At 45.5% G+C, this 27,573-nt stretch overlaps 2 protein-coding genes across 3 annotated transcripts in view; one reads left to right on the top strand and one right to left on the bottom strand.

The window, feature by feature from the left end:
• Positions 1-19,274, top strand: part of LOC139056165 (mitochondrial fission process protein 1) — a 118,499-nt gene extending 99,225 nt beyond the window's left edge. The window contains exons 1-4 of one of the 2 annotated variants that reach the window (XM_070534134.1): positions 3,753-3,779; positions 3,906-4,107; positions 4,842-4,969; positions 16,078-19,274. In XM_070534134.1, coding sequence (XP_070390235.1) covers positions 3,981-4,107; positions 4,842-4,969; positions 16,078-16,380 — 558 coding nt within the window. In that variant the 5' untranslated portion in view covers positions 3,753-3,779; positions 3,906-3,980 and the 3' untranslated portion in view covers positions 16,381-19,274. Of the gene's footprint in view, positions 1-3,752; positions 3,780-3,905; positions 4,108-4,841; positions 4,970-16,077 lie in introns of those variants that run through there. The other variant, XM_070534135.1, reaches the window with a different exon arrangement.
• A 2,117-nt stretch (positions 19,275-21,391) lies between these two features.
• LOC139056163 (tubulin alpha-1C chain) lies at positions 21,392-26,892 on the bottom strand. The gene is made up of 5 exons (XM_070534128.1): positions 26,737-26,892; positions 25,007-25,270; positions 23,084-23,360; positions 21,998-22,525; positions 21,392-21,757 (listed from the first exon to the last, which is right to left on the bottom strand). Exons 2-5 carry the CDS (start codon positions 25,255-25,257, stop codon positions 21,458-21,460), a joined length of 1,356 nt encoding a protein of 451 aa, XP_070390229.1. The 5' UTR covers positions 25,258-25,270; positions 26,737-26,892; the 3' UTR covers positions 21,392-21,457.
• Between the last annotated feature and the right edge of the window lie 681 nt (positions 26,893-27,573).

The following is a 27,573-nucleotide window of genomic DNA, read 5'->3' on the forward strand; positions in this document are numbered from 1 at the left end:
CGGAAAGTTTTTCGCGATTTGAGACTAGGATTTCTTTCAATGTGTAAGGTTTGAGCTTTGTGTTTTCGTTTGAGAAGCTCCGTGATTTGAAAGATGAGGTTTATGTAAACATGTAGTCTCGCGAGATGCTCATTAATAAGTAGATAGGTTTTTTTTTGTGTGTGTGAGTAACCTGAGGGTCAAGGTTACTGTTAAGAGGCCTATCGTAACGCGCGTGTGTGTTATTTAACCTTCTTTATTTTTAACCGTTTTTGAATTTTCTAAGGTTAAGCGCGTAGATTTTCAGCGAGTGCATGAGTTGCACTGAGAGGCGTTCTTAGTTCCATTAGCGCGTGTCCTGTGTGGACGGAAGGAAGCAGATTTATGACTGGGTTGCTAGTGTGTGTTGAGGGCAGCCGTATTCTGACTTCTTTAGTGAGCGTGCGTGGAAAGAGTTAGTAGAAGACGCATCATTTTAAGAGTTCTGCGGAGTGTGTAAGTCGCGCGAGTTTAATTGTTCGTTTAAGTCACGTGTCCTAGAGGGACTAAAGGAAGAAACGTGAGTAAGCGTAAATGAAAAGTTTGCCTACAACGCAAGTACGAGTTTTGTTTAGTGACCACAAGGCTAGTGCGCTTGTGATTACGTGCTTGTGAGGTTGACCAGATTGTTCAGTGGCACCATTACGTGCGATAAGTACGCCACTGCGATAGATTGGAAACATGCTGTTCGTGTAGTTAGGCCACTTAAGTTATGTTCGGCTGTTTTCATTTGTTGTTTGCATCGTCAACGACCCTTTGTTTTGCAACAACAATAGTACTCTGGTCTTGTCGGCATTCGAGGAGAAATGGAAAGCTGTTTGGAAGGGTGGTTGGAACTGCTTTGTCAAAATTGGGGAACTAAAAGATCAGGGTTGATTTTGACTCAGTAATAGCCTGGCGAGTCAGGGGTGAAGAGCCTGCGCTTACGCGTGGTGCAGCGCTGTGTTGTTTGGTTTGTTTGACGTATGTTCTCCAGGGCCCAGGATCCCGAGGGTTGTCAATCGAGGCTCAACCCCAGTACCCTGCAGCTTCTTTCAGCGTTCCTCATGGCCAGCGAATTGAGTTCACCGGCCATTCAGAACAACCGGGGCGAGGACGAGCTGTTAGATATGGAGCTGTTTCCTGCGATTACTTCGAGTTCCCCAAACCACTTCGAATCGCAGCACAGCTAATTGAGGAATGCCGAAGCAGGAAAGCACATTCCAGAGGAGCGGCCGAGCAAACAAGTTTAAGGCAACAAGTTCACGTGCCAACAAGTTCGTGCGCCGCCGGGATTAGCAGGTGGGCCTCCGACAATGGAGCATGAGCAGCCCTCCCCTTCTCCTCGTTAGAAGTGCATTGCCAGTCTGCGAGGCAAGACCACAGAGAGCCGCCAGGTGTGACACCGCGACACGGGCGCCTACCATTGGCTGAAAGTGGCGTCATCGGAGCGGACTCTCCCATTGGTCAAACATGACGTGACTTACAGTGCTCGAAGTGTTTATAAGAAGCCTTCCAGAGAGACCTGAGCATTCTGGAACAGGCCCTGATTCCCTGATTCACCTCTCTCGAACTTCTTGCCGCGGGCCGCAGCGTCCGAGTTGCTGCCGGCCCGTAATGACTGTACGAATGTTACTTGTCGCTCACCTCCCTGTATATAATGTAGAATAAATCCTCCCAAGTTTAGGGGGTTTCATCCCGAAGTCCGTCCTTCAACCCCTACAGTAGACGCGAGCTTGCGCGCGTCCACCAATCGCGCGTGTGGTCTGGGCTTTAAGCGCCCGTTGCTGCGTTGAGCGTCGGCGTCGTCCCTCGGCGTAGCCGAGCGAACGAGCACGGGCGAAAGATGAGAGCGAACGCGGTAGATGAAAGAAGAGCGCGCGAGGAGATTGAGGAGGAGCGCAGGGGAAGCCGCGGCCGCAGGCAGCTCAGCGCATGCGCAGGCCCTTTCCCCTCAGTTCCTCCTCCACTTTCCTCCTCGAGCGCTCCTCTTTCATCTACCGCTGCGATTCGCGTTCGCTTTCATCTTTCGCCCGTGCTCGGAACGTTCGATCATATGCCTTCTAGAATCGCAGAATGTTCAAATGTCGGAAGCACGGGCAGTTCTTTTTTTTTTCGGTAATAAAGAACCCTGAATTTCTTATTTGTTCGAGACAGATTTGAGTTTCGAGCTAACTCAGGTCCATTGGGGATGGTGGCGAACATTTCCTAACGTTCAAAATAAGACTCACATTTTCCGAGTCAGAGTTGCGCCCGAGCATTCAAGTTTCTCGGTGATGTGGGCTAAAAACGCGAAGTGAGCGCACAAGATCGCTGACACCTTGAAGTTTATCCTCGCACAGAGCATCATATAGACCGAATTTTGAGGTTTGTTGTATTTGAAAGAAAATGTTAAAATCTAGTGATTTGTGATTTGGGCCCTCGATTGTTCTACAAAAAATTGTCTAAAATCACAAACTTTCAGAAAATGAGACTATCAAGCTTTTAACTCTGTAACTCAGCAAAGAAAAGAGACACCACATTTCTGTGAATTACATTTGATAGTGCATCTAAGGGGAACAACATTGATGTATTATACACAAACTCGACCCCACTCCGCAATGTCGACACGCCTAGGGCTAAACGCATACAACACGCGCTCATAAACTTCTCCTTCAAGCCCCCACAATTCCTCTCTCGCGCGCGCTCTTATTCGCACATGCGCGCAAACGTCCTGTGCCTCCGGAAGTGCCACGCCCCGCTGTACTTACTAGCAATTGTAAAGTCGTACGGGACCTGTTCGTTGATACACCGGAACTGAATGCAAGTAAAGACTGTCTCCCTTCGAGGAGGCGTGAAGAAGCAGACAGCACGCGCGCTGGCTCTTCAGATTTTTCACTGTACGTCACTTCCGCCGGGTGATAATGGCGCTTTTTTTTCAGTTTCGGTATGAAAAACATCCATTTTTGCGAGCTCTATGTGACACATTGACCTGTATTTCAAGCGTAAGATTTTGCACAGAGGATACTGCATGTCAAAAGTGTCTGAAACTGGGCTTTTTACGCGGTCGGAAATGTCGTTGCAGTTGGCCTTTAAGAATTCCAGACCCTAAATAAAGATTTTGCTTCCAACAGCCGCTAGAACTTGACATCCTCTCTGAAAAGCATAAAATTTAAATAAGATTTGCCCAGGAGTTGTCTCAGAAAAGTATTTCTGCGTTTCGCATGTATTCGAATGTGCAGCCTCGGAGTTAGGCAAAAGCTTCCTTTTAAAGTAAGCATGTTTATATGCACAATAAAGATGTCACTAAAATATTTTTGGACCCATAGTTCGTGTTTACATGTGGAATAGGCAAGATAAGGACGTAAGAAATAAATAGGCAGTTTAGCTAAATTCCGGTCTCTAGTAATCATAGCAGAGCGGATACGGTGGCTAGATGTAGAGCGACACAGAGAAAAACTCTGTTCAAGGCTGCGTCTTCGCTTCGGTGATGCGTCACTGAAAGTCACAGCTGTCACAGCCACGGACAGGGTGCCGTGTTGAGTAGTTTTGTCTCGCCATCACAATGCTGGCAGAATGTTGCTGGCCATTGCTGGCAAATATTCCGCGCAAAAGCTCTCTCTTACTTCCTCTGTGTTGGTGTTGCCATCTGTCAGGCAGCTTCGTAACCCTCCCAAGCCCTTTTCACGATACAGGGCCTCCAAGATATAAGACAATCTTGTTCCGAGACTCGTGCACGGTGCACTAGTGGACGCCGCAAGGCGCTATAAGTCACAGGCGCTGGGCTACTCGAGTCATCTCAGGTCAGCAACAACCACGACTAAATAAAAAATTTAATAATGTACCAGGTATTCTTGGTTATAGTGAATATATTGAGAAGTCATTGTGGCACCTTGGCAACGCGTCCTTGACTTGTCTTTTTGACGCAGCGCGTGACGCAAGCACGCGAAACTGAGGAACACCTGGAACACTCGGGAGAAAAAGAAAAGCCGCACGCGCTCTTGATGCAGACGCCCGGAATGGCTGCGAAAGACTCAAATGACGCGAAGACAAACTCTGAAATGGCGCACTCCCAGGAATCGACGGTACCAGCGACCGACATATTCAGAGATACGCCTGTTCGCTTGCTAGGTATGCCTCCCCCCCCCTTTTTTTTTTCCTTTTGAACAAACGTTGCGATGATTATTGCAAAGGCATGAAGACATGCGTAGCCGCATGCTCGTCACGTGTGGGAAAATTAACGAGCGTATCGGACGAGGAAACTCTCTCGTAACCGATAATAGCGATGGGAATACAAGTGAACAAAGGGGACGTCGCCGTTAAAGACTCCCGGAAGGTTACACGTAATGAATTGCGGCCTTTTGAAAGTGGAACGTAACTTCTTTTATTTGCACCTTCGTGTCTCCTATGAATAATGTAGGTGCGTTATCGCCATACTTTTCCGTGTAAAAGCTGAATTACCCGTGTTCCGTTTGTACCCTACTTCAATGATGAGCCGCAGGAAACGTCGTTTTTAGCGAAGCTGTGTGTGAAAACGGTGCAACGGTTGAGCCGCTTGATTGTCAAATTTCTAGGTTTATGCAGCGATTTCTTTATTACTTGGTGACTCCAGATATATTTACATAACCGCACTCAGGCGTGAAAATTTCGCAATAATTCTAACTTCAAAGCGACCAGATGAACATATGTTTACTCTGTGTATGCAGATCCGTACAGCTCATAATGTCCTGTTTATATCCAGTGCATCGAAACCTTGCGATGCCTTGTTATTGCAGAAGCAGACCTATGTTTCTCTTCTATCACGTGCATTGGCATATATGTGTGGCATATGTTAGTCTATCTGTCACATTTCTTTCTCTTTTCAGGCTATACAAATGAAGTAGGAGAATCTTTCCGGGCCCTAGTTCACGTCAATGTCGTCCGCCTGTCCTATGCAGCATCAAGTGCCTATGTCGTGGCTGACACCACGGACAAGGTTCTTAAGGCTGACAAAGTATGTATGAGCATCACTAACCTATTACGAAGTTCTCAGCTTTCGTCATGTAACACATTGTAGTGCAAATCGCGAAACAAGACAGACTATCACAGGAAAAAAACACACCTGATGAACGGTATAATCAAACAAGGGAGCTTGCCTACCCTATGCTGCCCTGACAAATCCCCTTGCCGAAGACGAAGACGAAGTGATTCTCGTAGAGACCACTATTCCTTCGCGCTGCAGTATCTTCGGCTTTTTCCTGTGTTTTACTGGGAGACGCCGCTCTCATTGCCACGGCAATGGAAGTGGAGTCGGCAGAATGCCGACGCGACGTGACTGCTTCGTCAGGTACCGGCCCGAGGAAGAGAAATTGCCCACCGAGTCAAGCTGACAGCGAGGACACTGCGCTGTACTCCTACTCAAGCGATGACGCCTCAGATGACGAAGGCTTCGAAAGAGTGGTACACCGGAAGGCCAAGAGAAGAAACATCAGCGGACGATCTTCCTCAAGTAAGTCTACCGTCATTCCACAGCGCAGGCCATCGGCGCACACAATTCTTTTTGTGCCGGACGCACCTGCCGACAACCTCAACCGCCTTAATCGACAAGCGATTTCCGTTTCTCTGGAGGCTCTTATCCCAGGCGAAATCAAAGATATCAGAATTAATACTCGAAAGAACGTCCTGGCTATTGACGTCTACAACCGAAGCGCAATCAATGCTTTGATGGTAGTAAAGCTCCTGGGCAACATCAATGTCCACTACCTCATTCCGCAAGACAACGAAACAACGGCCGGTGTTGTTTATGACATTGACACATCCATTAACGACAGCAACCTGCCAATTTTAATCAAACCTGCGACAGATGGTGTTGCCTTACTACAAGCTTGGTGCCTTGGCAAGTCGACCTGTGTAAGGCTCGTGTTTAAAGGTGACTGCCTACCATCACATGTAAAGGTCGGCCACTTTCGTCATGTGGTACGACCTTTCGTACCAAAACCACTTCAGTGCAGAAGGTGTCAAAGAATTGGACATGTGAGTGCTGTCTGCCGAAATACAACGATATGCCCACAATGTTCCGAACACCACGACACCGACACTTGCTGTGCAACAGAGCTCAAGTGCCCAAATTGTCAAGGATCGCACGCTGCGTCCTCAAAAGACTGTCCACGCCTAAAGAAAGAGCAGAAAATCTTGAGAAAAATGGCCAGAGACGGATCGTCATACAGAGATGCTTCTGAAGCGATAAGGCGACATCGCTCCCGGAAACGAAAGTCCATGAAACCTTCTTCCGGTTCAAGGGAAATGTCTCGTCCGGCAACGCCACCTCCTGTTCCATCTGTCTCCAGTAAGAGCACGAATGTCAACGAAAGAAGTGGCCATGCTTCATCAAGTGATGCGTGGCCGGCACTGCCGAGGACATGCCACGCGCCAGAGCCACAGCAAATGACTCGCCATTTACAGTCAAATGTCACTACAGTTGACCAAATGCAAGACAAGGACTCACAAGTGATTGCCATGCTCAAATTGCTCACGAATGTCATGCGTCTGCTACTGATGAACATGGACACTCCAGCTGCTCGTAGCGCACTGCAAGTATTGGACGCGCTGACTCCAGTACTTGAAAGCGTCGCATAGCACCATGGCCCGCCCCTCGCTGCCCTTCCACAAGGAAGTCAAGAAAGCATCTTTACTGCAGTGGAATGCCCGTGGTCTCAAATCAAGAATTTCAGATTTTAGACATTTTGTCTTCGAAAACCATTTTCCCATCCTCGTAATTTGCGAACCGAACGTGCAGAATGTTATACGTATTTCTGGCTATGAGGCATTCATGTCCTCTACCTGTGGTGATGTAAGCAAGGTAATTGTATATATTAGATGTGATCTGACTTATGTGTTGCACCCAGTTCCGCCTCACGACGACAACCAGTACGTTTGTTTAATCGTGAAATCGAATAAGCTTACGTTCACACTCGTCGCTGTGTACATTGCTCCTTCAAGTGGCTTCGACTCTAAATGACTGCACGACGTGCTATCAGCGACACCCGGCCCTACGATTCTCACAGTAGATTTTAATGCTCACCATCCGCTTTGGGGGAGCCTGAAGATGGACTCCAGGGGAAGGCGAATAGCCTTGTTCCTCGGCTTCGCAAGATACAGCCTCCCTGTGATTGGGAACACCTGCAAAACAAACCTGCGTGTACTCCAGGGACTATAAGCACAGGCCCTAAGGACGTGTCTCGGTCTTCCGAGGTGTGCGTCTACAGCGGCAACGATTGTCATAGCTCGAGATCACCCAATATCAACGTACTTGGCAACCGACGCTCTCAGGGCGCATATTCGGCACGTTGCCCGATTACCTTCTCACCATCTTGCCGCTCTACCCACAGAAAGGCCACACACAACTTTCAGTCGTTTAATTGATGCCAATCGTACCTCATTGCCATCGAACTACATGCCTGCAGCAAGACCATCCCTACCTTTATGGTGCCTGCACAGACCTGACATACGCCTCACCATCCCAGGAATCATAAAGAAAGCCAGCATGCCATCGTTTGTCCTTAAGCAGGCCACGTTAGAACATTTACATGAGGTGCACAGTGGCCGCGTACACGTTTACATTGACGGTTCAGTCACATCTGCAAGCGCAGCTGCCGCTGTGGTGATACCAAGAAGATCCGTCAAGATACAGCTACAGACGTCACATGTATCATCAACGACAGCTGCTGAACTCGTAGCCCTGCGTGCGGCTCTTCATTTTATTAAGGAGGAACCATCCCAGGCATGGTCAATCTTCTGTGATTCCAAGGCAGCCCTACAGAGTGTACTCTCAGCACTGCGCCATGGATCACATGAGCAGCTCGCCGCAGAGATCAGAGAAGTCCACCATCGACTAGTTGACGAAAGACACGATATAATATATCAGTGGTTGCCTAGTCACTGTGGCATACATGGCAATGATCGAGCAGACGCAGCTGCCCGATCTGCCCATGACGGCGTCAACTGTGTTGCCATTCCTCTTTCGAGAGCCGACGGAGCGAAAAAACTTGCCGCACTTGCGCGTGACCTGACATTAGCCCAGTGGAATTCATCCGATTTCACAAGTGCACGCCTTCATACTCTGGACCCTAATTTACAGCTCCATATTCCGCCCGAGCTTCCCCGACGTGACTGCACCCTTCTTATCCGTCTATGGCTTGGAGTAGCATTTTCAAATGCCTACTCTTTCCTTATCGGAATGGCCAACAGCCCACTGTGTGACTTCTGCGGGTGCAATGAAACGATCGAGCATCTTCTTTGTCAGTGCTCTCGTTTTAACCCACAAAGAACTGTCCTCTCAGCCACCTTAGACAAACTGGACAAGCGCCCAATGACAGAAAACAAGATCCTTGGAACCTGGCCTACGCGAACATCAGCGCGATCCGCAATGAAGGCGCTGCTGCGATACTTGAAAGACACGGGACTTTCTGACAAGTTGTGACAGTACACTGTGTGGCGCACGACTGTACGATGACACTGCGTAAGACTAGGAATGTCTTTGCGGGTTGCGTGACAGTGCCCGCAGAAATAGTTCGTGTGTACGTGCGTGTGTGTGCTTAGGTTTTTTTTTTCCTTTTTTTTATCCTTCTTTCTTTCTCGCCTATTGCATCCCCTTTCCCCTCCCCCAGTACAAGGTAGCCAACCGGAGATAATCTCTGGTTAACCTCCCTGTCTTTCCTTTGCCTTTCTCTCTCTCTCTCTTGCCAAAATGTTGGCTGCAACGACATACATTGTATGATTACTGTTAACCACTAATAGTACATATGCAATCACTCAGAACAAAAATTTGCAATTTCTTGACAAAAGTATCTCAAGCCCAATCATGTACAACCATTGATACTCATTTGTATTTTGTGACTTTCTTTTCGACACGTGTAGCAATAACTCTTGTTCCTTCACTATAATGCTTGCTTACATTTCATGAGGCAGGCAAGAATAACCGTAGTGTTGGACAACATCCATAAGTTTATTGCTCGATGACCTCATTTAAGCAATGAGTTTCCTGTCCAAGCCGTCTTGCTTGATGACAAAGTTCACGTAAGGAGAAAGAGAAGGAAAGGAAGGAAGGTTAAACCAAGTTGCACCTTGTTTGCTATCCTGTAATGGAGGAGAAGGAAGTAAGACAAAAAGGTAAGGTATAAGGACTGATGCACATACAATAGTGTTAACTGTGCATTCAAGCTTTCTCAAGGCCCCGTCGTTTTTGAAAAAGTACAGCAGTGCTCTGGTGTCTTCCTGCGCGGATGATGATAAAGTTCACGGTTCCAATATCTTTTTCTTCTGTGAACGCCCTGTTGTCAAGTTGGCTTAAAGTGGCAGGCAAAGTCTGTCTTCCATCATCAAAAGAAGCGCAGTAGATGCGGATACGTGCAGTGGTCTCTGCAATCACAAAAGTTGCAAGAGGCTATGTCTATCATGCTAATGCAAAAGCAGTAGGCGCTTGTAACAACAGCACCCATCCAGAAATGACACACTACAGTTGCGTTACAACAAGATAGATAGTTGAAGGCACAGTGAAAGGTCAAGGAAGTGCAGTGACGTGGTGGCACAATCCAAAAGAGAAAATGGTGATACAAAAAGCCAGGAAGTTGAACAAAGTAGTATCTGGTCGGAGGTTAGAAGAATGCCTTTATGAACCACACGGTAAAAAAACATAGGTGAGAGAAAGAGGCAGAGGAAAGGAAGACAATTGAGACCTGCATGCATGATGAACCAGATTAGAATAAAAATGTTAATGACGTCCAATTAACTTCTCCAAGCACAGGGGCATGCTGAAGGCTTTGCTGTGTTCGAAGATGCATGGTCAGATCGGCATTTAAGTGTCATAATTTCTGCATGGTGGTCGGGTAGATAGAAAAAGCAGAATGGGTGTGTTTTAATGATTAACGGCTTTCAGCTTCAGCCACAGTGAGAAAATTTTGAGGCGTAGTTGTGGAAAGCCAGTTCTGGTGGGTTGGCCACTGATCCTTGACCGACTGCCCAATTTTCTAGGGCAAGGTATCTCCATCCCTTGCAGTCTAAACAAAAATCTACTTGACAATGAGGTTGCAGTGTGTGCATACCAGAGGCCATGCTCTTCACTTGTCACTTTCAGTGGCATCACTTTCATTTAGCACTGAGCCCTGCACCAGCTGATGTGAAAGTAATTAAAGAAATTCCATCAATATCATTGATTCAGGTGGTAATGTTGCAACATGTGGGTTTAGCCTGGCATTCAAGCAGACTTGTATGTAACGAGTTTTATGTAATTAAACACTTTAATCGATTACATTTTTTGCTCGATAACACTAACTGTAATTCAGTTACTTTTTCAGTAACCATTTATATGTAACCAGCCATTTTGACATTCCATTCACCAGATATAGCAATAGCAGTACCACTTAAAGGGACACTAAAGGCAAATACTAAGTCGACGTGGGCTGTTTACCATTCCAGAAACCTCAAAAGGCTTGTTTCATGCCAAGAAAATACTTAGTTTGCGACAAAATTGCATCTAAAGGGTCTGAATATCTTTATCGCAATTCAAATCTCTCGCAACCCAACTGGGGGAGTGGTAACGTCACATATGCCATCACCCCCTTTTGCTGCCATCTTATAATACAACACAAGGATGTTTTGTGCAACGAGTGGTTGAGTACTAGTGACAGAATTTAACTGAGGAGTGCTTTCATCATCCAGCAAGTTCTTGAATGCCCCAGGGGAGTCTCTAATCATGTCCTGCACTTACCTCAATTTCTAGATACTTAAAGCTCTGTTCGTCATAATATTGATGCCTTAGAGATTCTGAAGGACTAATCTATCACTTTAGCTGGACTTAATATTTACCTGTAGTGTCCCTTGGAAATGGCAGATGCCAGGAAATCACTTATGGAAGATTTCTTATTCAGCTTTTTGCTGAAAGTTGCATGCAACTACAATCATTTCACAACCAGAATCTTGTGTACAAAGTGTTCATGTGTCGCAACACCGGCAGTGACTTAGCCAGAAATTTTTATTCGGGGGGGTGGGGGGGGGGGTGCATGTGCCCAGTGTACCCCACAGGCTACACGACTGAACACCGTCCTCAAGTTATTAGTGTTTAGAAAGTTTTAAGTGTCACTTCTGATATCCTCACACGAAATGGAGAGAAGGTGACCGTCAAAAACTCTGAAAAGCGATTGCTAGTGAAGATAGATAATGTGTGAATGGCTGCCGAGAATGCACTGAAAGAGCCAGGCTAGATCATTCAATTTATTGAATTTACGCAACCTTAGTAATGTCTATGAGGAATGGAATGCACAACTAATCGGTTGCGCTTTAGCAATTCCTCCATTACTCTCATGGGGTAGTAATTGGTCAACGCAGTTAATTACATTATGAATGACGTAATTGTCATTTTAATTGTTTACTTTTTTTTCTACTGCATGTACAAGTGGGCTGTCAAACAATTGATTGATCATTCAATTAACAAAATCAATCAGTATGCTGAAAGCAGCAGAAGTTTCAGGCGTATATCTGCAACTCCTGTGACCAATGAGATTCTTAGGTTTCTGGCTGCCACACTGTTATACGCATAGATACTGCTACCAGCATGTGGCAACAACTTTGTCGTTGACACAGCCGTTATGGATTGGATTGTTGGTGACTTTTCATTGTGCTTGGGTAACAGCGTAAATGCAGAACACAGTATTCAACACGGGGAAGTGCTGTCATCGTCAAATGCTTTGTCCTGTAATAAGACTGAAAGGCGGGCTAGTTGATATGACTTCATTGTGGAAAGTATTGCACACACTGAATGAAGACAACAAGAAAAGGACGTAAAGACCAGCGCAGTTTTCTTTTTCTTTTCCATCACATGATCACCAAGCATGCGCAACAGAGAATCCGTTCCACGTGATAACAACACTCATAAAATGCATCATAATTGACACACTATCGTCTAATATTGAGCAAGTTAATTTCGCTATCATACAAAGCAACAGACGGATGGCTAACACATTCTCCCTGCAGTTTAGATATGTTCGAAGCTTCTACAATTTACTGTTATTGTTTTCTCTTGCTACAAAAGCAGGAGAAACCAATGACCTTGTGTAGGGCCAATGGCTGACTATTTGTACTCAAACGAATTGCGGGTACTAAAATCGGACAAAGAAGGCTTTCTCGTGGTGTTGCCAGATAAGGTGTACTGTGATAAAGCTTGGGACGTGACGCACAAGTGTTTTAAAGAAGTAAATGGTATGCCACAGGAGACGAAGAAACGAGCAGTAGCATTGCTAGAAAAATATGGACTAGAGAAACTGGTTTCGCTAGTGAAAAAAGAAAAGGGCCACACACTGACAGTTTTCTTCCCGGCAAAAACACATACCGCATTTACTCGAATCTTATGCTCATTCTTCCCCGATAAAACGGGCCCAAATATTGCGTGCGCGTTAGAATCGAGTACGACCCTAAATCTGGGTTACCATATGGCCATCGGCATTTCAAAATGGCCACCTTGTAAACTCTTCGAGCCTAGCTGCCATAGCTTCCTCCATGTGCTGTAGTATGTGTGCTTAAATACGGTAGCTTAGGTTAGTCCATCGTCCATCTTCCCGTTTTCTGCGTTTGCTCTGTCAGCATAGAAGTGCCGATTGCGAAGACATGCCGGACACTCATCACAATGCCGAAATGAAAAGGAAAGTGATCACGTGTGCAGAGACGGGCATCGAGACGCTGCGTTCTTGGAGGGGGAATAATGATGCAAGACAGAAACCATCTTTAAATAACGCGTGCAGGCTTGTGTGCCCTCCGAGAGGACAACAGCGTATTGGTGAAAAAAACAGACTAAGACATAATGGCATGTGCATTCGCCGTATACACTCACATCGTATACGACTGTTGTCAGAGAATACTAGAAAAAGAAGAGTTGAAGTGCCGCTCGAGAGAGAAAAGAGAAGGCATTCTTGATCTTCTGTTTGAAACGCTGCAGTCATCTTTTTATTTACTTGTTGGGCACAAGTCGGCCCACAATAAATGGTTGTCTCTGGACTTCTTGGACTGTTCATTACAGTAAGCAGACGAAGGAGCTTATCAGTTGGGACAGTAGTTTTCCAAATGGATTAGTAAACCCTTCTTATGAACAAACACAGGTACTATGGCACTCAGTTTGAGTTTCAACACGCAAGCCGGAGCCGGAGCAGCACTCTCAAGAAATAAATGGAGAGCATTTCACCATTCCAGCAATGCGAATACCCCCTGCTATCACTCCATCACCAAAAAAAAAGAAAGAGGAAAGAAAATGAGAATAGTTACAAAGCTAAGGCAGCAGTGTGCCATGATGAAGCATGTTGCGCTAACGTGCTAAGGACATCCACGCTGCTCGGCGGGCCAATGTATTATTGCTCCACGAAGAAAGTAGATGACAAAAGGGGCAATCCATGATCTTTTAAATCCATGAGGTTCATGAAGGAGCCATTTTCAATCTATGAGAGAACCATGATGTGTTCTGGAAAAGTACGGCTGTATAATTTTAGAGTAGGGGTGTTTGTGTAACGAAACTTTCGTATCGTATACAAATACGTTAGGAAAATGACCTTCAAATATTAAATAGAATATCGATTTCAAGTGGAATGAATATTTGACAATTTCTTTACTCTCAAATCGAGTAGCAAACGCTATTCAATTCGTATTTGAATATTTGCACACCCCTACTTCAGTGATTTATTTGTGACAACCTGTGGGTGGCAGAATTGCATTGAATTTTATTGACATAAATAATTCACAAAAATGGAATTGCAGTAATTCATCTGAATCCCTATTCTGATGTTAGCTGGGATTAATTCAAGCATAATTTTGTAAAAAGAGCATGTCGCATAACAAAACAATTATGATACATACAAAAATATTTTTATTAACATTATAACACTTAAAAACTAATTCTGACACGATTATTATGCTGCAATACTATTTCAAATGCTTCCTGCATTTATACAGGTAAGTTCCATAACATTGGTGCACATAGCGTTACATATGTACAGAGCATAATGTACAACACAATTATACATGTTAGTCAATTCAAAATGGTTACTCGTTTTGAAAAAAAAAATGTCTTTCAGTAGTTAATATGTCAAGTGGCTATGTATTACTTAGGAAATGTCTTTCCAATGCCAAGGAGATATTCTTACTCTGTTTTAGTTCCAGTGGAAGGTTATTTAATTCGGCGACTCCATTAGCTGCGCGTTTTATGTTATCGTAGATATTGTTTTCTGAGTGAGGTAATTGCCTTTTTCTTTGTTACGGCTTTCGTAGCGAGAGTATAAAAGATGTGATGAGCAGACTGGATTGTTGGTGCTTATACTAAAATGGACAATTCGTGCAGTTTTATAATCAGAGTGGTGAACGGCATGAAATTTAGGCTTTAGGCTAGTTTGAATTTGTCATAAAGTGTGTTGTTCTTTTCTGGCATATTGTAACTCGTTCTAGATATGTGCGGTATGTGTGATCGTAGGCAGTAATTTAAGTGGTTATAAAATATACCGAAATAAAATTATTCGTGATGTCGGTATGTCAAGTATGTTTCGGCATTTGTACAAGACAAAACAAGCTTTACTAAGTTTTTTGCAGACTTCGCCGATATGAGGTTTCCAGTTGAAAGATTCGTCAGGTATAACGCCTAGGTACATTATTGAATTCCCTCGTTCTAGCGCCAAATTGTTTAGCGTAAGTGTACATGAGTGTTCCTCCAGAATGTTGCACAGTGAATAAAAAATAATGTACTTGGTTTTCTCTGTATTTAGCATTAGTTTGTTTGAAGAGAACTACCTTGTGCATATCATGAGGCTCCAAGTTCACACAAATAAAGGTAAGGGCCGGAGAGTCCTGGGCACATATGAGAGCTGTATCGTCAGCATACATAAATAATGAGAAGTTTTTACCACGCTAGGAAGGTTGTTAATCTATAGTGTGAAAAATATTGGGGTCCTAGAGCTGAGCCTTGGGGTATACCTATAATTGCTTCAAGAAACTTGGACCGGGTATCACCCATTTGCACTGTCTGTTTATGGTTTTCTAGATAATTTTTAAAGAATTCTAGGCACATTCCACGAAAGTTTTCTAGTTCCACGATAGCATTCTAGTTTGTTTAATAATATGCTGTGGTTGACAGTGTCAAAGGCTTTTTTTATCTCAAGAAATATGCCTACAACTCTTCTATCATTATTTAAGTGGAAGTTAATAAGTTAAGGGCAAGACGACCGTGTCAGTTGACCTGACACGGTCGTCCCTTTCTAAACCCATGCTGACAGGGTGTAAGAATACTTTGGTGTTCTAAGAAAGGCATAATTCATTTGACTATTAGTTCTTCAAATAGAATATTTATAGTACTTATGATGGCAATAGGATGGTAGTTTTCTGGGATGTTTTTGTCACCAGCCTTGTGAATAGAGATTATCTCTGAGAACTTAAAAAGGTCTGGATATGTAGATCTATAAAATATGTATTTTTTTCTAAAGTCACACAAACGATATTGATGCATTCTTTGAGAGCCAAAGAAGGTATGTTGTCACAACCAACTGGAAGCTTGACTGGCATAGGGCCATCTTTATATGGTTACAATTCCACTAGCTGTTGGTAAACTTAAATTTATTAGGATTGCGAGGAGGGTATGCAGAGTTTACTGTACGTTGACAGCCATAGCCATTAGCCGAGAACCTGATATGCAAAAGTGGGTATTAAAACATCAAAACAAGGGTGTTTAATGATACTCCGAGAGCCTCGAAGTCTGGCATGGTGTAAGAGTTTACAGGGGGTTTAAGAACAGAATTTATAATGCGCCATGTTACTTGTGAACTACCGAAATTTTCAGTTGTCAAGTTTGTGTAGCATTCTTTTTTTTCTTACTCAAATGAGCGCGCTGTTACTTTATTACAAGCCAATCTGAATTGACTTGTAAGAAGTGGATAAGAATCCTCCAGCAAGCCAATATTGTTGACGTAGACTTGGAAAAAGAAATTTGAGTTTCGATGTGTGCCGTTATTGGCAGAGTACATGTAGTGCCAAATGGTTTAATCCCTGCACGTGAGAGCTCTGCGATTTCTTCATTCTGACAGATGCACAATTCTCTTCCAGGTCAAATGCCCGGACGCAAAATCCCACCAGAGGAAGCTGCTCAACACGGCCGTCGACACATTGGTCTGGCAGGCCCTGGCCTCGGTCATCGTACCTGGCTTCACAATCAACAGGGTGTGCGCACTGTCACTCTTTCTGCTCAAGCGGTACTCGAGCCTGTCGCTCAATGCCTGCAAGTGGACCACAACTGGTGTGGGTCTGGGCTGCATACCATTCATCGTGTCACCCATAGACCACGGTGTTCATGTGCTTATGAACAAGACGCTTCGTCAGTGGGTGCTCACAAAGGAGTCCTCCGATTGACCATTCTTGCAGCTAGCGTCGAGCAATACTTCTGAATAGTTCAAAGATCTGTTTGATATGTTCATAGAATGGAATACCAGGGATGGAAGTGGCCAAGGGAGTTTTTGAGCAGCTCTATGAGGAGCAAATTTGGCACATTGGAGCAGGTTTGGAGCAGGAATTGTTCTTTTTGGAGCATACTAGGTAAGGCTAAACATGAGTGAAATACAGACAAATCAAGAAAAGACTTTGCTGAACACTATTAGGTTACGGCAAATTAGTTGGAGGTGGAAAAGTAAACTAAAGGAAAGAAATGTTGTACACCTGACAGAAAAAAAATTTGTTCCTCGGAAACCATTATTAAGGTGCATACCGGACATGCCAACTAAATGTGGCCAAAAAAAATGTAACCAAAGGATTTACACAAACAGCACCCATTGTATGTTGATAGGTTCTTGTTACTACTATTCAAGAGCTTTTTTTTTTAATTGTGCACAAGCAACTATTGTTTAAGTTTAATTATCTAACATTAATTATCTCACTTATTGAATAAGGGTATTGGATAATGCAAATCCTAGGTTGCTTTAAATCTAGTTATTGCTCATGTTTCAACATACTCTACACCTTTTTCATTGACACCTCGTCGATCGGGTAAGTTTATGAATTTAGCTCATTAGACTTACTCAAGCACAATGAGAAGGAAATGTGGATTGTGACAGCCATGAACAACACCCATCAACAACAGTGAATGCCGTTCACGTAATGTACTTAGTTATCTTTTAAATTCTTGGTGACATTCACTTGGCATAGCAGAGCACCAAATAATAAATGCGAAGTTCCTTGTTGGTCATGGCATGTTTGCCAGTTTTCCACATAACTTGGCAAGAAGAAAGAAGAGAAAAACTTGGAGATTTATGAAAATAATAAAGGGGGAAAAGTGTTCAGTGGCTTTCCGATCAGTGTCACAGACCAATATTTTATATGAGCTCGATTATTAGGGCTGCCCCATAAGTTCAATGTAAAGTGGCTACCAATATTTCAAATGCCAAACAATGGTTTCCTAAATTTTTCGGACTCGATCTCCACAAGTCGCGTCGTGAGCATCGTAGCTGCGAACGAAAATTCTGTCATTCACATATCCTCTGACCCTCTACAAACACTATTCAAACGCCACAGTAGACTAAATACGAAACACTTTACATCCTCAGTTTGTGTCTTGCAGCCACGAAAGTCTGATTTTGTGCCGTGTGGTTGTGCCGAATACAGAGTACCCAGAATGCAAAGTGGAGTGATGCTTAAGGTTGCTATTGGATATTTCTGGTCGAGTTTTCATGTGCACTTGCGAAATATATTTTAATGTTACATGCACGGTGTTCACCGTTAATCAACGTAGATTTACCAATAGGGCGTCCAAGCGAGCCTTAAAATGTGTAACAACAGACCGTACGACTTATTCAGTCAGCCGAGAGCACGGCTTTCTTTCCCGACTGCCCCATAAAAAAGAGCGTCAGTTTGGTTCTCATATTACGCAAGCGCATGAGATATTCATTACACATTCGTAATGCATTGTATAGCACAAAGTATTTTCCTTTTCCTACGACCAACTTGCGCCACGGCACCACCAAGCACACCCACACTCCAATGACACCAACGCTGAAACGGATTGATTTAGCTTCACTTCTAGGGCTAAATGCCAGCCAACACACGGCTGTGTGGTTGCCACTGAACATGAACATCCCGCAAAACTTAGCATTTCATTCGAAGTTAGTCTTTTGGCGCAAGTTGACAGCAGCTCGGTGGTTTGGCGCAAGATGGCGCAATTGGTGCAGCACTCCCATCCCTGGAACATGTGCAGATTCTAAGCAATAGTTTTTCTTGGACCGAAGCCCTTTTACTGCCAGAAGTAGCCTGCCACGCAAATTGTGTTTCACTTTTTGGTGCTGTTGGTAAGGCTTTTTGCCCAACATGCACCTTTACGGACTTTCAGTATTTACAAAGTTTCTAATGCATATCTAAATATGGGTAAGCAAGCATCTGGATTTTTAGAATGCTTTGGGTCGGCATTTTTCGTCTTTTACTTGTCGGCAAGTTCACTAGATGTCCACATGTAGCAGCAAACAGAAGGTAAACAGCTACCCACATAGAAAGTTGGGGCAACCTGCAGTCACCAGTCTTTCCACACATTGACTCAACACCAGTGGTGCCAGGCAAGAAGTAATGTTCCCCAAGTGATGTTGTAAAGCTCGCATTTTTCTTCATTTCATCATCCACTTAAAGATCCACTTGAAGGCCAAATGCGATGAAATTTTTAGCAGTGTAAACGTCATCGTTAGTAGTAGACAGAAAGCAGCTCCTGTGCAAAATTTTACACCAGAGATACGAGTGGACTAGATGTTTTTTTGATATCATAAGTGAAAGAAATGCCGCCGTTGCCAGAAATGACCCAATACACAGAATGTTGAGAACCGTTGCATGTGCGCGCAGTTCTGGGAACAAAGTCTATATGCAAACTCATTGTTTCAGCAACAGCGTGTGAGCACCCCCCCCCCTTTTTTCCCCCTTGGTTGTGTTTGCTGCATATGGATCGCAGCAAATCCCAGAAATTTGTTTCCAAAGGAGTCACAGTTGGGTACGACTGCATACCATGAAGTGCCTGCCAAGATCTTAGGCAAAGGCCATAAATTTTAAAATTTAGCCAGTTCCCAGCCCTGCAGCTTTCCCAACAGTGCTTCCCTTGTATATATAGTTCGTTTATAAAAAATTTGCAACGAAATTACTCTACAGCTGCCCTTTAATCCAAGTGCTGCAGCGAGGTACATTTTAGTTGTGGTTTTTATTCTAGTTTTATGAGACATGGAACTCACTTGCAGTGTGCCAAGTATTTGCTAGAGCTAATAAAGTTATTATTGTCCACAGTTATGAAATGTCAAATTGATGTACACCGACAGCATTTCCAGATCTTTGTCAAGCTTGACATCTTCAACACGTGCACAACATGGTCGGCCGTATGCTTCAACACGTCCAGTACCAAGCCACGCACAAATCTCTCAAAAGTGATCGCTCGAAAATACTGGCCCTTGATTCCAGCAATTTCTCTGCAGCTAAACTTGCTACTGCAGCGGCAGCAGCAGCGGCAGCGAGCACCAACCATCTTCTCAGGAACTTCTTACAACGCTTGCATCCTCATCCACTATGGTATGGCCTCCGATAGGTTGGCGCACTCACAAGTGCACAGACTTCGTAGGCACGAGCGTTACTGAGGTGACCAAGGGTGCGAGTGGACAAATGAACAGAAGTTATTGCTAGCGAGTACCACTAGACGAGAGTACAAGCAGGAGTTAAACAGCAATAAATGCCAGTGAATGTATGAGCAAAAGTCGATGACGAATGGGTATGAACATGAGTGAGTGATGGCAAGTGTGGGTGCACACAAGTTTGTATGCAAGCGAGCGCTGGTGCGAATGGAAGACTCTACAAACGCCAGTGTGTGCATGGGTAGGAATGTGAGCAAGTGCACATGAATAAGAGTACATAGCCTACATAAATATTGGAAAGTACGAGCAAGAGTCCCGACCTACGACTTGAACAGACATCAGCCTTAGTCTGTTGCAAGTCGTGTCACTAGTACATGGCTGAAAATTTTTTTAATCCCTCCCCATCAGTCATGGCGTACACATTTGTACACAAGACTTGTTTCCAACGGTTCTATCCAGTTGTAGCTAGGGAAAAAAATGACCAACGGCTGTGGGTAGATTCCATGCATTCATTCTCTACTAAAATTTACTCCTACCGAAATTCTTGATTGAACCATGAATGCATTAAGAGGAAGCTTTAGCTTGGGGCCCCTGTCTAAACATGGGTATGGGGAAACCATATTTCTCGGCAACCACTGCATTGATTTTTGATAAGGTTTGTTACATTGAAAAGACTAGGAATGGAATTTCCTTAAGCCATTCAATAAAAATTGTTGAACATGACAAGATTTAAACAAAACTAAAATGAGTACGATTAACTTCGCAACAAGAACAATATCGGAATCCTATGAACTGCACTTCATAATGCACCGAAAGTAGACAAAATTCCAATTGATCCATCAAACACTGCTGTGAATTGTATTGCTAATTTGTGAATAGAACTTTGGCAAAGCCCTTCTAAACATCGGTAAATCCTCACAAGCCGTAGATTATCCAAAAGTCATCTGCTTTGTATGCTAGAATGGATGTCATTTACAGAAGTATTTCCGAGGCAGAGTTGGGGACCTCTGTACCTGTTCTATTTCTTTCCAACTTACACACGTATTGGCAAATTTCCTCAACCAATTAAAGCCTTAAATAGACATGCTTCCAATAGTCACCAGCATTGTATTTTCCCCCTTTCAAATGCAAATTTCACGAAGATTGATCCAGAAGTTTCCTCAGAAAAGCATGTCTTGCATGCATTGCAATGAGTAGAATTGGAGAGCTTCCTTCAGTGCTCTGTGAGCACAAGAAATAACAGCACAACTCTGGTGCTGCAATAATTTGTGTAGCCTGGGAATGAAGCTTAGGGTACATACAATTCTTGACCATTTGTGCTACACTGCATAGAATGTTGCAGAACTGCAAAAGTACAAATGATCAGCATCTTTCCATGTTGACTAACACCAGATTCTTACCAAAGCCTTGTCTTAAGCAACTCTAGCTTCACACAGCAAGAGATTCTGCTTTGGCAAGCAATTATGAAGAGACACCTGTCACATTATTCAATCCACAGATGGGCCCATTACACATGCAAGTTAGCCATATCCAGGAAAGCACAATTACGTCCACATTTTGGGTGCAGGTGTAACAATTGCTATGTCCACCAGAAGCTGAATATGTGCAGAATGCATATCTTATGGCTTCGCAAACACTTAAGCACAGGCTTTGCTACTGGCTTCAAGTCAGCAAGGTTGCATTCATTTTCCATGTAAGCTAAACACACATGAATCCTACAAAGTGTTGCAGCTGTTAACCTGGGCAGGCAACTGCAGTAATGCAAGAATATGAACAGATTCGGGCAATGAAGACTGCTCTTTTATTCCATACCCCGAGCAGGAGGGCAACAAGAGCTTTCCTCTTTAGAACTCTTCCCCACCATCATCTTCTGCACCCTCGGCAGAGTCAATGCCAACCTCCTCGTAGTCTTTCTCCAAGGCAGCCAAGTCCTCCCTGGCCTCTGAGAACTCTCCTTCCTCCATGCCTTCACCGACGTACCAGTGAACGAATGCCCGCTTGGCATACATGAGGTCAAACTTGTGGTCAAGGCGTGCCCAGGCCTCGGCAATAGCTGTTGTGTTGGACAGCATGCACACGGCACGCTGGACTTTGGCAAGGTCTCCACCGGGGACAACAGTTGGGGGCTGGTAGTTGATGCCAACCTGGAATGAATGTTGCTAGGTAAGGCAACTTGAAGGCAAAAGCAGACTGAACTGTGCACTGTACTGCAATATTGGAGGCAAGCTCTGCATAAAGGCAGTTTTTCCGTGCGCCAGTGGTCCTGTAACATGTATTGGACAGCTAGCAGAAAGTCCCTTCATGGAAAGCATTCCAAACTACACCAGCTGTACTTCAAGACAAAGAAACTGGCAATGTCAGCGGGCAGGCAGCAATCACTGTACCTTAAATCCCGTGGGGCACCAGTCCACAAACTGGATTGTGCGCTTGGTCTTGATGGCTGCAATAGCTGCGTTGACATCTTTGGGCACAACATCTCCACGGTACAGGAGGCAGCAGGCCATGTACTTTCCATGGCGGGGGTCACACTTGACCATCTGGTTCGCAGGTTCAAAGCAGGCATTCGTGATCTCGGCCACAGTGAGCTGCTCGTGGTAAGCCTTCTCAGCAGAGATGACGGGAGCATACGTGACAAGAGGGAAGTGGATACGGGGGTAGGGCACCAAGTTGGTCTGGAACTCGGTCAGATCGACGTTCAGAGCACCATCAAACCGCAGGGAGGCAGTGATTGAGGAGACGATCTGGCCGATGAGCCTGTTCAGGTTGGTGTAGGTGGGCCTTTCAATGTCAAGGTTGCGCCGGCAGATGTCGTAAATGGCCTCGTTATCGACCATGAAAGCACAGTCTGAATGCTCAAGGGTGGTGTGCGTGGTGAGAATGGAGTTGTAGGGTTCCACGACTGCTGTAGAGACCTGCAACAGGAAAGGGAGGAGGCCAGAATAAGGACATTGCTGTAGCATGGTTTATCTATTGGCAACACTTCAGCAGCAAACACCCTCACCGGAAGGCAACACAAGCAAGCGTATGCGTAAGCAGACGAAGTTGCATTCTCTGGCAGGTCTGCCAGAGAACGTAAAGCACTCAACAAGCATTCCTACAAATGAAACTAGTCCAGACACACAACATGTGGTGCACAAGTCTGTCCCCTGCATGGTCTCTCCCCAATGTCATTGTCCAATGGACTACATGAAGAACAGGAATATGCAGGAGTTCAGCCCACACCAGCCAGGCTGGGGACAAAACTATTTTCAGACACACTGGCGTGGACAACTGCCATGAAAGCAGCTCCTGAGCCAACAGGATTAGCCAGCAGCCGAGCGAAGAGCCGGGCCGCCTACACCTCCATAGTGTCTTGACAGGCAAACAATGTGAAACTGCTCACATGCACCGCGGCTTGAAAGTTGAAGGTGTGAAAACAGCAACATGTACAAGACGTTTGCACAGCAAGTAGGAAGGCTAGGAGTAAGCACCTGTGGGGCTGGGTAGATGGCGAACTCGAGCTTGGACTTCTTGCCGTAGTCAACCGAGAGGCGCTCCATGAGGAGCGAGGTGAAGCCCGAGCCAGTGCCACCTCCAAAGCTGTGGAAGATGAGGAAACCCTGCAGGCCCGTGCACTGGTCTGCCAGCTTCCTGATCCGGTCCAGCACCAGATCCACAATCTCCTTGCCGATCGTGTAGTGGCCGCGAGCATAGTTGTTTGCCGCATCCTCCTTGCCGGTGATCAGCTGCTCTGGGTGGAACAGCTGCCTGCAGACAGCACAAGAGCCAGGTATTAACAGCGCAAAATCACAAGCAACATTGAACCAAGGCAATGCACCGACCTCTTATAAGCTGGGTGTTACTTTTGTGTGCCTGAGTCACTAGCTGGAAAAGGTAGGTTGGTAGTTCTAATGTGAACAGGTGCATGCCCTACATCGTGGTGTACAAACCATGGCACAGGGCTTTTGTAGCCTACACGGGGTATCCAGAAAGAATTGCCAGAGTGCCTGACCAGTACGAGTTATCACATCTGCCCTTAGGAGTTGGAATCTGCTACCAGCCCCACTGTCCTTGGCAAATTGCCATGCATTTAGGACAAGCTCAGATTTTGCACTCCTAATAGGCAGCCCAATTTCTTCTCATCATACAGAATTGTATACTAGTCTGCCACCGAAAATATGCTTTTGAAGTTGACCTGCCATTGTAATTTCATTGGCAGCTGAAGTGGCGTTAGAAGTGCCAGCAAAGTTAAAAAGTTATTGTAATCTGCCGGCAGCCCATAAGTGCAGGCAAAAATAACAGGCAATCTGCTGGCACAACCTTGAAAATGTTTTGCTTTAGATATTCTGCCACTCCGCGAACTATTTCCATCAAGGGAACGCAAGTGATGGGATGGGGAAGCCGTTAATGTTAGCGTAACACCGTCGTCTTCGTAAAGTCAAAGAATTGTGTTAATTTCGAGAAGTTCAGCTTACTGATGGAGTGTGCCTCGGTCATCGACCAGGGATCTTTAGTCACGCTCTAGTCTCAATCCGGATTCAGTAGATTGCAATCTACACGTACTCAAGCACATCAACTGCTTGACTGGGATCTTGGTGGGGGGGACGAAGACCCTCGTGTTCTGCTGGCATCTCCAAATGTGAAGCTGAGCATGGTGCTCTTAGTGTTACCACAAGGTGGATTCTCCTGGCTACAGTGCTGACCGGTGGCCGCTATTTACAACTCTATTCTATAGCACTGTTACCAAAAAGGCACCTTGTTGCACAAAGACAACCGATGTGTCAATGCAGCGCACCTGCCTGCTGTTCATTTTACTGGCAAATAGCTTGTGAAAAATCCTAGTACCATAAAATGGTGTTCACCCTCTTACAAGATCTCCAAAATTCCTGCGGATACAATAAGTGTTCCTCCCCAAGCTACGTCCTTGTACGCCATGCCTGGATGAACTTGCATAATTAAGCAACCATGGACAGACAACTTTGGCATTCGGTATGCAATCTTGCCCACTTGTCTCTTTTCCTTTGCAATTTTACACTCAAGTTTTCTGCACTGTACCAGGACACTCCATCTAGCTGTGCAAACTTCTCGCCGACAGCCAGGCGGCCAACTTTTAGGAATTTTGGCAACAGCATATCTCGTTTCACTGTTGCTGCGACGTTCGCGTCGCTCCGGATCCGAGCTCATTTCATTCGTGGCTTACACCACATTAATACTTTAAAGAATATTCGCACCCAATTTGACGGGCCATCCGTCACACATGCCAATGACTGTCGCACATGCAGCAAAATGACGAAGTTTTCAGGCGACTCAACCAGCCAATCAATCGATCAGATTCGGCTGCTGGCAGACTAGCCACTCCCATCATTGAACCGACCGACAGCGAAAGCGAGGCTAGCGGGAAACGGAACGCTCACCTGTAGGTTCCAGTGCGCACCTCGTCCACGACGGTTGGCTCCAGGTCCACGTAGACGGCGCGGGGCACGTGCTTGCCGGCGCCCGTCTCGCTGAAGAAGGTGTTGAAGGAGTCGTCGCCTCCGCCAATGGTCTTGTCGCTCGGCATCTGACCGTCCGGCTGGATGCCGTGCTCCAAGCAGTACAACTCCCAACACGCATTGCCGATTTGTACGCCGGCCTGGCCGACGTGCACAGAGATGCATTCACGCATTGTCACCGGTTATCTGCACGACAGAAATGAGGGAGGAAAGAAAGCACGTTACAGGGCGCACAGGTGAACGGAACGTGCCGTTACAAGGGCGAACAAAATTCTTACAACAGTTGGGGCTTTTCTAAAAAGTCCACCAGTATTAACTACAATTCGTCATCGGGGCAATAAGGAGCAGCATTCGACGATCAACTTCCTGCGTACAGAAGCAAATCTGTCGCAAGTGGGATTATTACGTAGGTAATTCCATAAGTAGGTGTTACGTAAGTGTTACCATAAGCGCCACATGCGTGCCACCGATTGCCTCGACAAGCTATTCAATCGGCTACGGACTGCCCGTTCGTCGAGACACGTTAAGGAAAAAAAAAAAGTGCTATCGAAACAAACATGCGTAAGAACGGTACAGTCTGTCCCCCGCATGGTCTCTCCCCAGTGCCATAGTCCGAAGGACGGCACGAAGATCAGGAATATGCGGGAGCACCGCCCTCGCCCGGCACGCCGGGGGACGGCAGTTAGTGTGCGACACCGTGGCTGTGGACTGACTGCCAGCACTGAGCAGCTCCGGAGGCCACGCCCGAGAGCGGGAGCGGAGCGCCACGCGAGGCAGCGACTCCCCTCGACCGCACCTCAATGTCGATTTTTTCGCTTACTGCAGCAACTACGAAAAGAAAAAAGTATCGAGCGACCGTGGTCCTGAGGAGCCTATCAAAACCAGACAGCGCAACTAATTGCTGCTTTGTGCTCCCATGTTGCGCGTATTTTTCAAACGGCTGCAATCCTGCTCGTAAAAAAACGCTACGTGGACGCATTACAGGCGTCACGCAGCCAATACAAAAAAGACCTCGCCCTAAAAACGGTTCGGCGCACGCCCCCAAAGCCGGTTTCGGTCACGGAAGACTCATCCCCTTACGGCCCGAGTTAACAGCCGCAACGAACGGCCAGGCACGCCTGCTGACCGTTGGACCGCGACGCCGCCATGATGAATTTGAAATTCGAACAAACCGGGCGGGCGATTGGCTCACGCCAGGTGCAGAGAAACAAATTGGAGGAGACCAGTACCTTAGAAGACAGCTGCACGAAATTTATGGAACGCCACTAACCGCGTTTGTAGCGAAAATCGATTCGTCTTGAAAGCCCTGCTGAACGGTTAATAAAGCCGACGCGGCTAGACGGTTAGGCCTACGATCAACGGGCGCCGGCTGCTACACAAGTACGAGTATCTGCTCCGTTGTTGCCAGCGATCTACTCCATGGATAGAACCACAGCTTGAATTTTTAAAGCCACGTAGTATACGGTAACCATCAATTAGCGTAGAAGTTCACAACGTTCGCGACCATGCCGGCGCTAGGCCTACACAGACAGCGGCAACCGTAAGCAAAGAATTCAGCGCATCCACCTGCACTAGGAGCAGGACAAAACGATCAGCATACCAATATGTGCGTGCACGGGCGCCGAGAAGAGACAAATAATTATAATACTTACTGAGGGTGTAGGGCCCAAAAAACGTTTACTCCGACGTCGACAAGGAACGTCCGTAAACCAATGGGTCTGAGCAAAAAGTGCGTCAACGCCCCTTATATAGAGATGGGCACTTTGTCGCGCATGCGCAATAGGTTTTTACAGTTCAACTTCAAACATAGTGAAATATACTTGTTATTATTAGTAGTATTTTATTTTTACAGCTGTGAAACTAATTGTTTAATAAATCTACGCTTGTTTCTAGCAAACTTTGCATTTTATATATTGATAATAGTGGGCACTATTTCTTGTAGCGCACTCTGTGTGGACCGTGCTCAAATGTCACAAATGATGTTGTTCCGCGGCATGAAAGATGAAAAAAAACAACGTGGGATGGTGGCACCATGGTGGCACACCGGACAACGCCCAGTATTACACATTTTGTGTATGACGAACTGCGGGCTTCTTTGCAACACAGTAGCCTTACTGGCCTTGACACTGTCTCTAGCAAGCTTTGTATTTCTTATCTTGATAATAATGTGCACTACTTGTTGTAACGCGCTCTGTATGGAACGCGTTTACACGTCATGCATTGTTGTTCCGCAGCAAATTGGCGCGTCTATGAATGACAACAAAATACAAAGAAACCTGTGGGATAGTGGCACACCGGCCAACGCCCAATATTACACATTTCGTGTGTGACGAACTGCGGGCTTGGCCGCAACATAATATGATAGCCTTACTGGTGGTTTAACACTCTCTAGTCGTGCTCATCATTAAAGAATACCGGCTTCGCTGATTTTTCTCGGCGCTTAATCGACATCGGAAATGACAATGGGCGTTTCGATTACTGCATTTCGA

The sequence above is a fragment of the Dermacentor albipictus genome, chromosome 2 (genome assembly GCF_038994185.2).
Source record: "Dermacentor albipictus isolate Rhodes 1998 colony chromosome 2, USDA_Dalb.pri_finalv2, whole genome shotgun sequence".
Lineage (NCBI taxonomy): Eukaryota > Metazoa > Arthropoda > Arachnida > Ixodida > Ixodidae > Dermacentor > Dermacentor albipictus.

Excerpts from the sequence above, each read along its gene's own strand:
- LOC139056163 (XM_070534128.1), bottom strand. The coding sequence starts at position 25,257 with ATGCGTGAATGCATCTCTGTGCACGTCGGCCAGGCCGGCGTACAAATC. Across the intron at positions 22,526-23,083 it reads CCATCTACCCAGCCCCACAG|GTCTCTACAGCAGTCGTGGA; the intron begins GTGCTTACTCCT and ends TTCCTGTTGCAG. Across the intron at positions 21,758-21,997 it reads GGTGCCCCACGGGATTTAAG|GTTGGCATCAACTACCAGCC; the intron begins GTACAGTGATTG and ends CATTCATTCCAG.